The following is a 17,930-nucleotide window of genomic DNA, read 5'->3' as shown; positions in this document are numbered from 1 at the left end:
CTCTAAAACATTAGAGGCGTGTTATGGTAGAGACATGAACATTAAATTATCTGGCAACAGCTCTGGTGGACATTACTGCAGTCAGCATGGCAATTGCACGCTCCATCAAAACTTGAGACATCTGTGGCATTGTGTTGTGTGACAAAACTGCACATTTTAGAGTGACTTTTTATTGTCCCCAGCACAAGGTGCACCTGTGTAATGATCATGCTGTTTAATCAGCTTCTTGATATGCCACACCTGTCAGGTGTATGTATTGCAAGATCGAATCCCCGAGCTGACAAGGTACAAATCTGTCATTCTGCCCCTGAACAAGGCAGTTAACCCACTGTTCCTAGGCCATCATTGAAAATATGAATTTGTTCTTAACTGACTTGCCTAGTAAAATAAAGGTAAAATAAAAAATAAAATAAATAAAATGATCTTGGCAAAGGAGAAATGCTCACTAACAGGAACGTAAACACATTTGTGCACAACATTTGAGATAAATAAACTTTTTGTGCATATGTAACATTTCTGGAATCTTTTATTTCAGCTCATGAAACATGGGACCAACACTTTACATGTTGCGTTTATATTTTTGTTCAGTGCAGTTAACTCAGGCCTTTACCCATTTTAAAAAATGTGTCACTTCCGGTCTACTTAACTGTGTGTGTCTCAAATGGCACGAGTGCACAGCGCACTGTTATGATGCTGGATTTATTTTGGAGTGGACAAACATGCGCACTCTTAATTTGTTGACAATAAGATGAAAACACCATGACTGGTTGTGTTAAAATTAAAAGATAATGAAAACATTTTTTATCGTTAAATTACATGTCTTTACTATTAGGATGTTTTTTCTTCCCATAGAAGGTCCTGTGAAAAATAATAGAGAGCCTCTGAATGCCAAAGTATATCACACTCTGGACTGAGAGTTGAGAGGATAGATGGGTAGATGGGTAATATAGAGGAGAAGAGTCAGGTCTGTGTGTGTAGGTTCTCCTCTCAGTCTGCGGCAGGTCAAATCAAATCAAATTGTATTGGTCACCAGGGTTGGCTAGGTTACTTTCTAAATGTAATCTGTTACAGTTACTAGTTACCTGTCCAAAATTGTAATCAGTTACGTAACTTTTGGATTACCCAAACTCAGTAATGTAATCTGATTACATTCAGTTACTTTTAGATTACTTCCTTTTAAGAGGCATTAGAAGAATACAAAAATGTATGTTACCAGTTGAACGACATCTATTGCAGGATATCATAAGGTGACTGCACCAATTTGTAAGTCGCTCTGGATAAGAGCGTCTGCTAAATGACGTAAATGTAAATGTAAATCAATGTTAAAGTTTACAAAGCTGGCCATATATGGATGATATATTTTACTTTATGGATTGGTTATGTAGGCTTCTTCTAACTCCTCACTTTTCTACTACATATAATAATACAATGAAATTATATCTTTACATTAATATATATATAATGGATGTAGCAACTACAGATTGCCCCTTTAAGTCTATCAAAGGTGTGTGAGTTTGAGAGTTTGAGCATGTGTCCATTAGGCCTATGGATGTATTTTTTTATCAGCATGAATTAGATTGAGCAATAAAAGCCCCACTTTTATTCCGTAGGCTGGGATCCACACTATGCAGTTGTTGCAAGAGAGCATTTTTTACTGGCGGTCCACTGGTTTCAAAAACAATGATTGATAGGCAGCTTAAACGTCTTGAATTCAACCATTATTGGGTTCAACTATACATTTAGATTTGTGAACAGCCACCCACAACAACCACAATTCGTAAAATGCAAATAGCTAAATGAGAGAGCAACAGTGTGATTCACATCAATGCGCTATGTAGATATCAATAATAAGTGATATCCGTATCGCCGTAGACTACAGCACTGCTGTCATCCTTACCTCCAAGTGTTTATTGAAGTTGGATCATCTTTGAATGGCGACAGCGATCACATCATTGGAAAACATTACTTGGTCTGTTGCCTACAAAAGCCCATTCCTACTCTTTTCCCGTGATCCATCAAACACATTTGTTGTGTCATCATAGTGGAATCTGACTTGTGGTCAGACTCACTCAGGTGGAACAAACTTAAAACTGCAAGATTTTTTCAATGCTGATTTTAATGTCATTGAGAAAACAGTGTGAAATATTTTTTTTTCCCAAAACCTACTGTCATCACCTTAGCCTGTGGGTAAGGTTTATGACCACCCCATAAATACCTTTCTCCCTTCCCTCTCTCTCTGACTCTACTGAAGGACTCTTGAATAGCCTTTGTTAAACATAGAGAGTCTGGGAACATAAAACAAGTGGGGGGAAAGGAACCATATTTCGGTAATAGAACCAGTTGAAAATATGCGTTGGTACTTAATGAATATGATGTCTGTTCAGTGGTCATCTGAGACATTATGACTGATGACAGGACGACATAAACTGTATCTGGTAAAGTCTACACACTGTAGTTATCAGATTCACATAGAATTGTTGTGCAATTTAAATGTTTGAATATGAAACTATTTGTGAAAAGATTAAATGTAATTTTAGCTTCCAAATGAGAGAATTGGGTTTCATAAGGTTAGAGCTCTGCTCAATCAGTGGCCCGCCCCTGTGAAGAGACATTGGTTATAAACTCTGAAACACACCCTTCTCTCCGTCCACTATATAAGCCCTTGACGAAAATGTAACCTCCTGTTCTGAGTACGCGAGGCCTGCAGCCTCTGTGTTAAAAGGGCGAATAACTTTCTGTTCCGGGTACATTAGGGCGACGGTCCGATGTCAGAAGGATTCAGATAATAACTACAGAACTGAGCCAACCTCAGCGTGAGCTTTGGTTGCGAATGGTATGAACTTTGAACTCTTATTCACTACAGAAGTGATACCTCCTAGCCGTTGAGTTAGCAGCGGCCGCTGTAAACGTGGGCTAGGAAAGGACGGACGACGTATCCAGTCTAACACACTACGACGATACTACATTCTTCCGAGGACAGCAAGATCTCTGTTGGGCAACACGGCCAGTATCTACGACCAACCTGCCGAAGCGCAGCTCAGAGTAAATATTTATTGCATTTTCCTTTTCCAAATGGGCGGTAATTTTAGAATGCATAAGATACTGTATTTACGATAGCAGAGCTTCTCCCTTTGTTCCTCAGTCTTCCCGCTCTTTCACTCAAACCCAACCCCCTTTCCTTTGTGTAACCAGCCGTCATGTCGGCTCCGTCCACCAGCGACGTTTTCTGTATGACATAATTAGATTTCTGTGTATATGTAATTCTGTGTGATTAGTTAGGTATTTAGTAAATAAATAATTAAACCCAATTTTGTATTGCTGATTCAACTTGTTAACCAGGGTTCGTGAAGATAACCAAGAATTTACAACTTTCAGATGAGACTGAAATAAGGTGACGATTAATATTGACTGCCATTGATGTAAAATATTACTAGGTCTTTAAGAGTTTATTCGGAAGATAACAGCTCTATAAACACTCTTTTGTTGTGTCCTGACTTTCTAGTTAATTACATTTACATGATTAGCTTAATCAGATAATATTAATTACAGAGAAAGGATTTTATAGAATAGCATGTCATATTCCTTAATCCGGCATAGCTGAAGACACGACACTCCTTTCTGAATTTAAAAGTAATTCTCGAAGTTATCATGTCGTTTTTCAAAAGTATCTGTAATGTGTTACTTCCCAGATGGGGATACAGCCCGACAGGATGCTTTCAATTGTGCATCTGTAAATGTTTGCGAGGGTTTTACGCCCCAAGCCAAAATTCTTCAGCATCCTGAGGTTGAAGAGGTGCTGTTGTGCCTTCTTCACCACACTCTTTGTGTGGGTGGACCATTTCAGATTGTCAGTGATGTGTACTCAAAGGAACTTGAAGCTTTTCACCTTTTCCACTGAGGTCCCGTCGATGTGGATAGGGGCGTGCACACTCTGCTGTCTCCAGAAGTCCACGATCAGCTCCTTCGTTTTGTTGACATTGAGGGAGAGGTTATTTTCCTGGCACCACTCTGCCAGGGCCATCACCTCCTCCCTGTAGGCTGTCTCGTCATTGTTGGTAATCAGGCCTACTACTGTTGTGTCGTCTGCAAATTTGATGATAGAGTTGGTGGCGTGTGTGGCCACGCAGACATGGGTGAACAGGGAGTACAGGAGGGGGCTGAGCACGCACCCTTGTGGGGCCCCTGTGTTGAGGATCAGCAAAGTGGAGGTGTTGTTTCCTACCTTTACCACCTGGGGGCGACCCGTCAGAAAGTCCAGCTTAATGATGAGTTTAGAGTGTACTATGGTGTTAAATGCTGAGCTGTAATCTATGAACAGCATTCTTACATAGGTGTTCCTCTTGTCCAGATGTCCAGTGTGATTGTGATTGCGTCGTCTGTGGACCAATTGGGGCGGTAAGCAAATTGGAGTTGGTCTAGGGTGTCAGGTATTGTGGAGGTCATATGATCCTTGACTTGTCTCTCAAAGCACTTCATGATGACGGAAGTGAGTGCTACAGGGCGATAGTTATTTTGCTCAGTTACCTTAGCTTTCTTGGGAACAGGAACAATGGTGGCCCTCTTGAAGCATGTGGGAACAGCAGATGGGGATTGATTGAATATGTCCGTAAACACACCAGCCAGCTGGTCTGCGCATGCTCTGAGGATGCGCCGTCTGGGCCGGCAGCCTTCCGAGGGTTAACACGTTTAAATGTTTTACTCACGTTGGCTGTGGTGAAGGAGAGCCCACAGGTTTTGGTAGCGGGCCATGTCAGTGGCACTGTATTGTCCTCAAGGCAAGCAAAGAAGATGTTTAGTTTGTCTGGGAGCAAGACGTCAGTGTCCACGACGAGGCTGGTTTCACAGCCATCAATCCACAGTTTCTGGTTGGCGAAGGTTTTAATAGTCACCGTGGGTACAACATCACCGATGCACTTGCTAATAAACTCACTCACCGAATCAGCGTATACATCAATATTGTTGTCTGAGGCTATCCGGAACATATCCGAGGCAACGTAATCGAAGCATCTTGAAGCCTGGAATCAGCATTGAACAGACCTGAGCACAGGCGTTTCCTGTTTAAGTTTCTGTCTATAGGCTGGGAGCAACAAAATGGAGTCGTGGTCAGATTTGCCGAAAGGAGGGCGAAGGAGGGCTTTGTATGCGTCGTGGAAGTTAGAGCGGCAATGATCCAGAATGCTGCCAGCCCGAGTTGCGCATTTGATATGCTGATAAAATGTAGGGAGCCTTGTTTTCAGATTAGCTTTGATAAAATCCCCAGCTACAATAAATGCAGCCTCAGGATATGTGGTTTCCAGTTTACATAGAGTCCAATGAAGTTCTTTCAGGGCCGTCGAGGTGTCGGCTTGGGGGGGGGGGGGGGGATACACGGATGTGATTATAATCGAAGAGAATTCTCTTCGTAGATAATGCGGTGGGCATTTGATTGTAAGGAATTCTAGGTCAGGTGAACAAAAGGACTTGAGTTCCTCTGTGTTGTTATGATCACACCACGACTCGTTAATCATAAGGCATACACCCCCGCTGTCACGCTCTGACCTAGGAGAGCTGTGTTTTCTCTATTTAGCTAGGCCATGGTGTGATAGGTGGGTGGGCATTCTATGTTTTGTGTTCTATGTTTTGACCGGGTATGGTTTCCAATCAGAGGCAGGTGTCTATTGTTGTCTCTGATTGGAAGCCATACTTAGGCAGCCTGTTTTTCTTTGTTTTTTTTGTGGGTAGTTGTTTTCCGTTTAGTTGTGAGTACCTGACGGAACTGTCTGCTGTCATTTTTGTTTAATTTGAAAGTGTTCATTCTTTCATTAAACATCAAGATGAACATATTCCACGCTGCACCTTGGTCTACTCATTTTGACGCCCTTCTTCAAACCAGAGAGATGTTTGTTTCTGTCGGTGCAATGCGTGAAGAAACCGGGTGGCTGCACCGACTCTGATAACGTATCCCAAGTGAGCCATGTTTCCGTGAAACAGAGAATGTTACAATCTCTGATGTCTCTCTCTGACGTCTCTCTTGTTGTCAAGAGACTGGACATTGGCGAGTAGTCGGGCACATCGACTCGGGAGCGGTGAGCGATGTGCCCGTCTACAGAGCCTGACCAGAAGACCCCTCCGTTTGAGTTTATTTTATTTTTACAGGGACAGTGCACATTAATCAACGTTTCAGTAAAAGTGCCGGTTTTAGCCTGCAGGCTAATTTTCAACCGCTGTCTCTGGGCAGGTCTGCTCCTTCTGCGGCACCGTTGTTTTGGGTCGCCTACTGGAATCTGATCCATTGTCCTGGGTGGTGGTCCAAACAGAGGGTCCACTTCGGGAAAGTCGTATTCCTGGTCGTAATGTTGGCAAGTTGACGTCGCTCTTATATCCAATAGTTCTTCCCAGCTGAATGTAATAAGACTTAAGATTTCCTGGGGTAATAATGTAAGAAATAATACATAAAAAAACTAAATACTGCATAGTTTCCTAAGAACACGAAGCGAGGCGACCATCTCTGTCGGCGCCATGTTGAAGAATGATCGGCGCCATGTACTCTGTCTGTCTGTCTGTCTGTCTGTCTGTCTGTCTGTCTGTCTGTCTGTCTGTCTGTCTGTCTGTCTGTCTGTCTGTCTGTCTGTCTGTCTGTCTGTGCAGATCGATGTGTCTGTTCTGTTTGAAAACGTCCCCTGTTGCCCCGTCTATAACCCGTTGAAGACAGAATGTTTTTCAGTATTCTTTTCATATTCATTTAACTGAAGTGGGAGTAAATGCAGTGGGATGTTTCTCTGAGCAGCAAATGTTCAGCCGTACCAGTCTTCATCAGGTTGACCTTTCAACATCTATTCAGACCAGACTAACTTAAAGGACGTCCAGCTAATCAATGATAATCAACTGATGGGCATGAGACGTGACAACCAGCAGACAATGCTTTGCCCTTGAGTTGTTCAACCCTGGGGCACCTGGGTTTAGAATTTAACCAAATGATGCATGACCAAAGTCAAAACCCCACCATTAAAGCAACCTTAGCTGTCAATATAAACACACACAGTCTATTTCTTCTCCTCGCTCCCTCATCGGTGAGCTGTCTTCCTATGCAAACTTAGAATAGATCATAACCTAATTTTTTCACTGTGAGGGCCACCTGTGGCTCTCTGTAATAACCAAAGTGTGTCACACACTCTCTCCTCAAATATACAGACGCCCCTGCAGGTTGTTATTTTGATTCTCCCAATGGTGCTGCAGGGTTTGTTACATTACCTGGTGAATTGTCATGTTGTGCCATTTAGTGTTTTCTTGTCTTAGTGATGATGGTTGGTGATGACTCTTGGGCTCCGTGTAATGCGTTATAGTATTGCAGAATGAACTGCAGAGCCGCAACAGCTGAGGCATATCGCCCCCTTGTGTTCCATCAAGTTAAATACAATTTAATAAATAAATGTTTTGCCATCACCCACGTAATCTCTCTTAATATGATCACTCTGTTGTCGCAGAGAACTCTCCTGGAAGCAGGAAATGTATTCGAGGTTTAAAAAGGCTTCTAAAGTTTGTAATTTCCACTAAAATGTATGACTTGATTTAACCTAATGAAAAATGTATCAACCCCTACAAAAATAGCCATTAATCATTGTGCACGTAATAATTCACATTTCCTGTTACTACAAGATTATTTTCCTGCTGTGAGAAACTGGTCAAATTAAGATCTGATATGTGTGTGTGTGTGTGTGTGTGTGTGTGTGTGTGTGTGTGTGTGTGTGTGTGTGTGTGTGTGTGTGTGTGTGTGTGTGTGAGACACTCACCATGAAAGATGCTGTTGTCTGTGAGGAAGTGGTGGCAGTACCGCAGCTCTCCTTTCCTGTTCACAACCCAGGAACTCATGATGGATGGATGATGGAGGGTGCAATGGGAAGCCTGTGAAAGAGGAGAAAAGACTGAGGCTCAGTGGGTCTGGACACAATACAGTTCACCATAGGCCTAAGCATTCTATCTAGGTTTCTTCCTTGGTTCCTGTCTTCTAGGGTGTCTCTCCGAGCAACTGTGCTTCTGCCTCTGCATTGCATGATCTTCGGGGGTTTTAGCCTGGGTATCTGTAAAGCACTTTTACATGAGCACAACTGCTCATGTAAAAAGGACTCTATAAGATCTGATTGATTGATTCAACTAGTGTAGCATGCTCTTGAGTCACTGACATTACTTTGTGTGGAATAAGACACCACAGACATGACATCTCTTGGTGTGATGTGATGACGCACAACAGCATTTAGAATGAAATACCACTTTCAACTATAGAGCATAATGTAAGGACTACCACCCCTGAACTCTGGTCTAGACAGACTCCTCCTCTCGGGTCAGCTGACACCAGACACCCCAGCCTGTCAGGAGCCTCTCCTGAACTCTGGTCTAGACAGACTCCTCCTCTCGGGTCAGCTGACACCAGACACCCCAGCCTGTCAGGAGCCTCTCCTGAAATCTGGTCTAGACAGACTCCACCTCTCAGGTCAGCTGACACCAGACACCCCAGCCTGTCAGGAGCATCTCCTGAACTATGTAGACAGAGGCTGTAAATCACAGGGTGATAGACCAGGAACAGATGGGAAAACAAAGAGGAGGAGAGGAGAGGAAAGATGAGAAGAGAGAGGGGAAAGGACTGAGGGTTAAGGGGAGCAATGGAAAAACAGTGTGTTAGAGTGGGGGGAGACATGATAGGGAGAAAGGGATATGAAAGATGAGGGGAGGTAGAGGAGAGAATTAAGGATAGATCTGTGGGCAGAAGACTGAAGTGCCTTTGAACGGGGTATGGTAGTAGGTACCAGTGGCACTGGTTTGAATGTGTCAAGAATTGCAACGCTGTTGGGTTTTTCATACTTCTCCTATTTTTTTGTTGCACGTCGCATGTAATATAAGTGGTATCGATGAGTCAAAATCCACAACTAATTATTGTTTTCTGACACATTCATCACATAGCCAGGCACACAGAGTTGTGACGCATAGTAGGACTAGGCTATTAACTGTGTGTAGATTGACAACTGAACAGCAAGTGTTGACTAATTAATAAAAGATGTCGAACTAACTGAATAAAGTCAATTTTTCTATATCCATTTGTCGTTCATAATTCATGCAACGGGTTTATATGTCCATGGTATCACTTCGGGACCAGTGAACCAAAAGATTTCCTAGATTTTCTTTTGTACGATGTTGGGGCTTGCCAGACAGTGACGCTAAAGTGAGTGACTCTTGTCTCGTCAGTCAGTGTAGCCTATCGAATCGTATTGGTGAGAAAGCCGTTCATTTGGCTCTCCAATTTACTTTGGGTACTGGTAGAGACCTATGTTTTTGGCAATTATCTGCAGATTAATTATGAAAACATCCGATGAAGGAACAATAGGTAGTGGAGAATTTCATTCTGGTCCAAATATACTGCTCAAAAAAATAAAGGGAACACTTAAACAACACATCCTAGATCTGAATGAAAGAAATAATCTTATTAAATACTTTTTTCTTTACATACTTGAATGTGATGACAACAAAATCGCACAAAAATAATCAATGTAAACCCAATTTATCAACCCATGGAGGTCTGGATTTGGAGTCACACTCAAAATTAAAGTGGAAAACCACACTACAGGCTGATCCAACTTTGATGTAATGTCCTTAAAACAAGTCAAAATGAGGCTCAGTAGGGTGTGTGGACAGTCTGTGGTGCAACGTGGCGTTGGTGGATGGAGCGAGACATGATGTCCCAGATGTGCTCAATTGGATTCAGGTCTGGGGAACGGGCGGGCCAGTCCATAGCATCAATGCCTTCCTCTTGCAGGAACTGCTGACACACTCCAGCCACATGAGGTCTAGCATTGTCTTGCATTAGGAGGAACCCAGGGCCAACCGCACCAGCATATGGTCTCACAAGGGGTCTGAGGATCTCATCTCGGTACCTAATGGCAGTCAGGCTACCTCTGGCGAGCACATGGAGGGCTGTGCGGCCCCCCAAAGAAATGTCACCCCACACCATAACTGACCCACCGCCAAACCGGTCATGCTAGAGGATGTTGCAGGCAGCAGAACGTTCTCCACGGCGTCTCCAGACTCTGTCACGTCTGTCACGTGCTCAGTGTGAACCTGCTTTCATCTGTGAAGAGCACAGGGCGCCAGTGGCGAATTTGCCAATCTTGATGTTCTCTGGCAAATGCCAAACGTCCTGCACGGTGTTGGGCTGTAAGCACAACCCCCACCTGTGGACGTCGGGCCATCATACCACCCTCATGGAGTCTGTTTCTGACCGTTTGAGCAGACACGTGCACATTTGTGGCCTGCTGGAGGTCATTTTGCAGGGCTCTGGCAGTGCTTCTCCTGCTCCTCCTTGCACAAAGGCGGAGGTAGCAGTCCTGCTGCTGGGTAGTTGCCCTCCTACGGCCTCCTCCACGTCTCCTGATGTACTGGCCTGTCTCCTGGTAGCGCCTCCATGCTCTGGACACTACGCTGACAGACACAGCAAACCTTCTTGCCTCAGCTCGCATTGATATGCCATCCTGGATGAGCTGCACTACCTGAGCCACTTGTGTGTGTTGTAGACTCCGTCTCATGCTACCACTAGAGTGAAAGCACCGCCAGCATTCAAAAGTGACCAAAGTGACAGTTTGATTTCACAGAAGTGTGATTGACTTGGAGTTACATTGTGTTGTTTAAGTGTTCCCTTTATTTTTTTGAGCAGTGTATGATAATAGAGGCCCTCCAGGAATTCAGGCATTAAAATGGAATTCAACATTATAAAATAAATGGTCTGGACTGGGGTTGGAGGTGAGAGGAGACTGACAGAACGGGAGCTGGTCTGGACTGGGGTTGGAGGTGGGAGGAGACTGACAGAACGGGAGCTGGTCTGGACTGGGGTTGGAGGTGAGAGGAGACTGACAGAACGGGAGCTGGTCTGGACTGGGGTTGGAGGTGGGAGGAGACTGACAGAACGGGAGCTGGTCTGGACTGGGGTTGGAGGTGAGAGGAGACTGACAGAACGGGAGCTGGTCTGGACTGGGGTTGGAGGTGAGAGGAGACTGACAGAACGGGAGCTGGTCTGGACTGGGGTTGGAGGTGAGAGGAGACTGACAGAACGGGAGCTGGTCTGGACTGGGGTTGGAGGTGAGAGGAGACTGACAGAACGGGAGCTGGTCTGGACTGGGGTTGGAGGTGAGAGGAGACTGACAGAACGGGAGCTGGTCTGGACTGGGGTTGGAGGTGAGAGGAGACTGACAGAACGGGAGCTGGTCTGGACTGGGGTTGGAGGTGAGAGGGGACTAAACAGAATGGGAGCTTGAGCACTATATAAGTGATCCAGTCTATAGGTGAGCCAGTCTATAGGTGAACCAGTCTATAGGTGAGCCAGTCTATAGGTGAACCAGTCTATAGGTGAGCCAGTCTATAGGTGAGCCAGGCTAAAGTAGCAGGAGATTAGGGGTGGTCTGGACTGGGGTTGAATGTGAGAGGTCACTGCCCTGTTTAACTGCTCCACTGTGACAGAGACATGACAGGCTAGAGACAGGAAGTTGCTAATGACTCCCACACATGTTTAACCTGCGTGTGTTTATTCTGATATGGTAAACATGTGTAGATGACTAGTACTGCTTCCCCGTGTATATAGCCAAGTTATGATTACTCACTGTGTATTTATTATTACGTGTTATTACTTCTCTACTTTTCTCTCTGTATTGTCGGGAAGGGCCCGTAAGTAAGCATTTCACTGTTAGTCTACACCTGTTGTTTATGAAGCATGGGAGAAATACAACTTGATTTGATTTGAGTTTTATGATAGAAGACATTTTGTTTGTTTGCTATTCACACCACCTTCCATAGCTTTATAATTAGGCTAGTTTTTGGCCAATATCAGAATTTATAAAAACACATATATGGTTCTTTGTTTGCAAGGGTTCATTAAGATGTATCTAATATAGCCCCTACAATATCATAATATCTATCCCTGTAGACTGTACAACTGTGACATCCAAACACTGATCAAATGTGAAAAATAAATTACATTTATACGAGCACATAGATGAAACAGTGAAATGTTGCCTGGCTCTCTCTCCTCTCTTCCATAAAGGAAAATAGCATTGTCAGATCTCGTATAGGAAGCTAATATAAATCTGCCACATATACTCCGTACTCCATCTGTAACTAGACATAGAATGGCTGTTGCTGAGATCCACGGTGGCTTGGCCCAGGGGGGTATTAATGGGCATGAGTGTGTTGTCATGCTGTGGTAATGTGAACATGCCTCTCCTCTCCTCTCCTCTCCTCTCCTCTCTGTAACCCAAGCCACCCACTCAGACATGGGAGGATGGGAGGGCACCTAGCCCAGGGGAACACAATCTGCTCCTTCCTGTCCAACGGGGTAGTGTGAAAACCTGCCCTCATAAATAAATGCAGTCCTACCAGTTGTCCTCTCATACTGAAGGCCCACAAGTGTCACGGGACTGGTCTGAAGGTAACCCATACAAATGAATGGAAGTATGGAGATATATATAGATATTAAACCTCCATCTGAAGGTAACCCATACAAATGAATGGAAGTATGGAGATATATATAGATATTAAACCTTCATCTGAAGGTAACCCATACAAATGAATGGAAGTACAGAGATATACTGTATATAGATATTACACCTTAATCTGAAGGAAACCCATACAAATGAATGGAGATTAGATAGATAGATAGATAGATAGATAGATAGATAGATAGATAGATAGATAGATAGATAGATAGATAGACAATAAACCTTAATCTGAAGTTAACCCATACAAACTAAAATTCCAAATCAACTGGCTAAATGATCCATGGTATGACCATCTTAAAATAATTCCATGTTAGCTTAGTACACCCCCCTCCTCCCCCTTGGAGGTTAAGGAGAGAGGGATCAGGGAGAGAGGTATGGGGGTTAAGGAGAGATGGATGGGGCAGAGAGGAATGGAGGTTAAGGAGAGGGAGACGGGGGAAAGAGGGATGGGGTTAAGGTGAGATGGATGGGGGAGAGAGGGATGGAGGTTAAGGAGAGGGAGATGGGGAGAGAGGGATGGGGTTAAGGTGAGATGGATGGATGAGGCAGAGAGGAATGGAGGTTTAAGGATAGGGTGACGGGGGAAAGAGGGATGGGGGTTAAGGAGAGATGGATGGGGGAGAGAGGGATGGGGTGTAAACTCTTAAATGTAGGGTCCTCTAAATAGTATTTTAGTATTATAGCATTATAGTATTATAGTATTTTTGAATTTTAGTTTTATAGTATTTTGAACAGACTCTTTCATCGCTTTTGGATAAAAATTGTATCTCAGAAATGTAAAAAGAAGGCCAAAATCTAAAATACTAGCCAACATGGGGTAAAAACATGACAAAAGCCAGGTATACAGAGAAAGAGACCTTGGAGGAAATTCTCAGCGAGCCGAACACAGACGCTGCCAGCGACCTGGACAATCAGGCAAAGAATGTGACGTGTATCTTACAGCAATGTACTGGAAACATGTCACCATGGGCGACATGCTCTCCTACATGTCCCTGGTGATGTACGTGGGACTGGCGAAGGTATCAAGACTGGCGAAGGTATCAAGACTGGCGAAGGTATCAAGACTGGCGAAGGTATCAAGACTGGCGAAGGTATCAAGACTGGCGAAGATATCAAGACTGGCGAAGGTATCAAGACTGGCGAAGGTATCAAGACTGGCAAAGATATCAAGACTGGTGAAAGTATCAAGACTGGCAAAGGTATCAAGACTGGCGAAGGTATCAAGACTGGCGAAAGTATCAAGACTGGCGAAGGTATCAAGACTGGTGAAAGTATTAAGACTGGTGAAGGTATCAAGACTAGTTGACTAGTGGAGCAAGTCCCCACTCTACCGATTCGAGTTCCCCGCCTCCGTGAGTGAAAGCTGTTTCTTGGCCATCAACCATTCTCTTTACATGAGTGACCAAGAGAAGGATGAGGAGAATAAAGGGGACTGCAGCATATGATCGTTTCGCAAGACTCACGCCCAGTTACACTTATAATGCATATGTGTCTTCATTATTTTTCCTGCCAATAGTTCTTATTAATGTGGGACCAATACCTTTTAGGCTTATTCAATGTGTAATGGCAGTGGTATTACCCCATTTGGACACTTTGGCGAGGTTGAAAGGACACTTGGATGTCCCCTGACACCACCACAATGTTTGAGAGAGGTTGATATTGCAGAAATTGTGTTTTTATATTAACCATGAACTTTTAGGCATATTCAATGTGGAATAGCAATGGAATAACCTAATTGACATACTTAGGACACATTGGAGAGGTTGAGTGGACACTTGGAGATGTCCCTTGACCACACCTGACACCCCTGACTAAAGCATCCGTCAAGTTCTTGTTGTTGTGCCTTTCAATCCCATTTTTTTCCCAGAAGTTTTTGACTTGTTGTGGAAGGCATCTGATGCGTTTCCAGCTCTATTCATCAATAATTGACTTACAGCTTGTCCATGAAAGATGAATTCAACAAATAAAAATAAAACGATTACTTTGTGTGTGCTTGATTGTGTGTCATCTGAACTGTGCCATTCCTATCTATGTTCTGACCATTTCCTTATAATCTCCCAGATGTTTTCTTTCTAATGATACCAAGTTTATGTATGTCCTTATCATAGAACTGTTCATTAAAAGCAATTTTATTTTTTTAAATGTTTATTTCACCTTTATTTAACCAGGTAGGCAAGTTGAGAACAAGTTCTCATTTACAATTACTTTTGGGTAAGTCTATTGAGGTGGAAATCTACATTTTTGCCATTACTTTTAAGAGGTCAAAAGAGAGGGTGATGGTCAACCTCCTCTGGCTGGCCATCAGCTGTACACACCACAGTACTAGCATGATATGATATCAGATCCTCTGTGATGTGGCAGGAAAGCCTGAGGTAGTGTGGTGCATCCCTATTTAACTTCACTGTCAATCAGTGACTGTGGTGGGCACTATAAACTCTTTGATATAACCATCAGTGAGCGTCCACAGAGTTAGACTGGTCAACGATTGACCGGGTATTATATAATCTGTTTCTCTTTTTACACTGCTCTTTGCTCACAAATAGCTTTTTCTATACTAGAGGGGGTTTCTATACTAGAGGTTTTTTTTCTATACTAGAGGGTTTTTTCTATACGAGAGAGTTTTTTTCTATACTAGAGAGGTTCTTCTACACTAGAGGGGTTTTTCTATACTAGAGGGGTTTTTCTATACTAGAGAGGTTTTTCTATACTACAGGTTTTTTTCTATACTAGAGGGGTTTTTCTATACTAGAGGTTTTTTTTCTATACTAGAGGGGTTTTTCTACACTACAGGGGGTTTTCTATACTAGAGGGGTTTTTTCTATACTAGATGGGTTTTTTTCTATACTAGAGGGTTTTTCTACACTACAGGGTTTTTTCTATACTAGAGGGGGTTTTCTATACTAGAGGGTTTTTTTCTACACTACAGGGGTTTTTATATACTAGAGTTTTTTTTTCTATACTAGATGTGTTTTTCTACACTACGGGGGGTTTTCTATACTAGAGGGGGTTTTTCTACACTACGGGGGTTTTCTATACTAGAGGGGTTTTTCTATACTAGAGGGGTTTTCTACACTACAGGGGTTTTTCTATACTAGAGAGATTTTTCTATTCTGTTTTCACCTCATTTCATTCTCCTCATCTCTCCTCAGTCCTGTCTTTCCATGTATTTTTCACACACATACACACACACACACACACACACACACACGAGTGCTAAAGTGCTTCTGATTTCATCCCAAACTGAAACACCACCTGTGGTTTTTGAGATAACTCAATAAATCAAAAGGTGATCGATCGGCTTTACCAGCGCTCAGTCCAGTGTCGTTAAATGTGTCTGTGTGTCTAAATTAGATTGTGTGTAATTTTGATGTGCAGGCCAAAGAGAGCATCTGTCTCCCCTGAGTATGTGCTCTCACACACACACACACACACACACACACAGATTCTCAATTGGATTGAGGTCTGGGCTTTGACTAGGCCATTCCGAGACATTTCAATGTTTCCCCTTAAACCACTCAAGTGTTGCTTTAGCAGTATGCTTAGGGTCATCGTCCTGCTGGAAGGTGAACGTCTTATCTGACCAGAGTACCTCCTTCCATATGTTTGGGGAGTCTTCCACATGCCTTTTGGCGAACACCAAACGTGTTTGCTTATTTTTTTGTTTAAGCAATAGCTTTTTTCTGGCCACTCTTCCGTAAAGCCCAGCTCTGTGGAGTGTACGGCTTAAACTGGTCCTATGGACAGATACTCCAATCTCCGCTGTGGAGCTTTGCAGCTCCTTCAGGGTTATCTTTGGTCTCTTTGTTGCCTCTCTGATCAATGCCCTCCTTGCATGGTCCGTGAGTTTTGGTGGCAGGTTTGTTGTGGTGACATATTCTTTCCATTTTTTAATAATGGATTTAATGGTGCTCTGTGGGATGTTCAAAGTTTCTGACATTTTTTTTATAACTCAACCCTGATCTGTACTTCCCCGCAACTTTGTCCCTGACCTGCTTGGAGAGCTCCTTGGTCTTCATAGTGCCGCTTGCTTGGTGGTGTTGCAGACTCTGTGGCCTTTCAGAACAGGTGTATATATACTCAGATCATGTGACAGATCATGTGACACTCAAATAAAGTTCACCTGTGTGCAATCTAACTAATTATGTGACTTCTGAAGGTAATTGGTTGCACCAGATCGTATTTAGATGCTTCATAGCAAAGGGGTGAATACATATTCACGCACCACTTTTCCGTTTAATTTTATTTTTTTCAGATTTAAAAAAAATATATATATCATTTCACTTCACCAATTTGGACTATTTTGTGTATGTCCATTAAAGGAAACCCCCCCCAAAAAAAATATTAAATGACACGTTGTAACGCAACAAAATAGGAAAAACGCCAAGGGGGTGAATACTTTCGCAAGGCACTGTACAGGGGGCACCGGTGCCTAGTCAGTGTGCGGGGGTACAGGTTAGTTGAGGTAATATGTACATGTAGGTGGGGGCGAAGTGACTATACATAGATAACAAAAAGCGAGTAGCAGCAGTGTACAAAGGGGGGGGTCAATGTAAATTGTCTGGTGGCAATTTTATTAATTGTTTTGCAGTCTTATGGCTTCGGGGTAGAAGCTGTTGAGGAGCCTTTTGGTCCTAGACTTGGCGCTCCAGTCCTGCTTGCAGTGCGATAGCAAAGAAAACAGTCTATAACTTGAGTGACTGCAGTCTCTGACAATTTTTTTTATTGGCTCTCCTCTGACACCGCCTATTATCTAGGTCCTGGATGGCAGGAAGCTTGGCCCCAGTGATGTACTGGACCGTTCGCAGTACCCTCTGTCGCACCTTACGGTCAGATGCCGAGCAGTTGCCATACAAGGCGGTGATGCAACCGGTCAGGACGCTCTCAATGGTGCAGCTGTAGAACCTTTTGAGGATCTGGGGACCCATGCCAAATCTTTTCAGTCTCCTGAAAGGGAAAAGGTTTTGTCGTGCCCTCTTCACGACTGTCTTGGTATGTTTGGACAATGATAGTTTGTTGGTGATGTGGACACCAAGGAACTTGAAAATCTCGACCCGCTCCACTACAGCCCCGTCGATGTTAATGGGGCCCTGTTCAGCCCACCTTTTCATGTAGGCCAAGATCAGCTCCTTTGTCTTGCTCACATTGAGGGAGAGGTTGTTGTCCTGGCACCACACTGCCAGTTCTCTGACCTCATCCCTGTAGGCCATCTCATCGTTGTCGGTGATCAGGTCTACCACTGTTGTGTCCTCAGCAAACTAAATTATGGTGTTGGAGTCGTGTTTGGCCACGCAGTTGTGGGTGAACAGGGAGTACAGGAGAGGACTAAGTACACACCCCTGAGGGCCCCCAGTGTTAAGGATCAGCGTCGCAGACGTGTTGTTGCCTACTCTGGGGGTGGCCCATCAGGTAGTCCAGGAT

At 43.6% G+C, this 17,930-nt stretch overlaps 1 protein-coding gene across 4 annotated transcripts in view; it reads right to left on the bottom strand.

Moving 5' to 3' along the window:
* LOC106581476 (1-phosphatidylinositol 4,5-bisphosphate phosphodiesterase eta-1) overlaps nt 1-17,930 on the bottom strand; it is a 154,715-nt gene that overhangs the window by 123,232 nt on the left and 13,553 nt on the right. For all 4 annotated transcript variants that reach the window (XM_045704035.1, XM_045704037.1, XM_045704038.1 and 1 more), the window contains exon 2: nt 7,770-7,881. In XM_045704035.1, the coding sequence (XP_045559991.1) occupies nt 7,770-7,848 (79 nt within the window). In that variant the 5' untranslated portion in view covers nt 7,849-7,881. The remainder of the gene's footprint in view (nt 1-7,769; nt 7,882-17,930) is intronic.

The sequence above is a fragment of the Salmo salar genome, chromosome ssa20 (assembly GCF_905237065.1).
Source record: "Salmo salar chromosome ssa20, Ssal_v3.1, whole genome shotgun sequence".
In the NCBI taxonomy this organism is placed as follows: Eukaryota; Metazoa; Chordata; class Actinopteri; order Salmoniformes; family Salmonidae; genus Salmo; species Salmo salar.
This window is presented reverse-complemented; position numbering and strand designations above follow the sequence as displayed.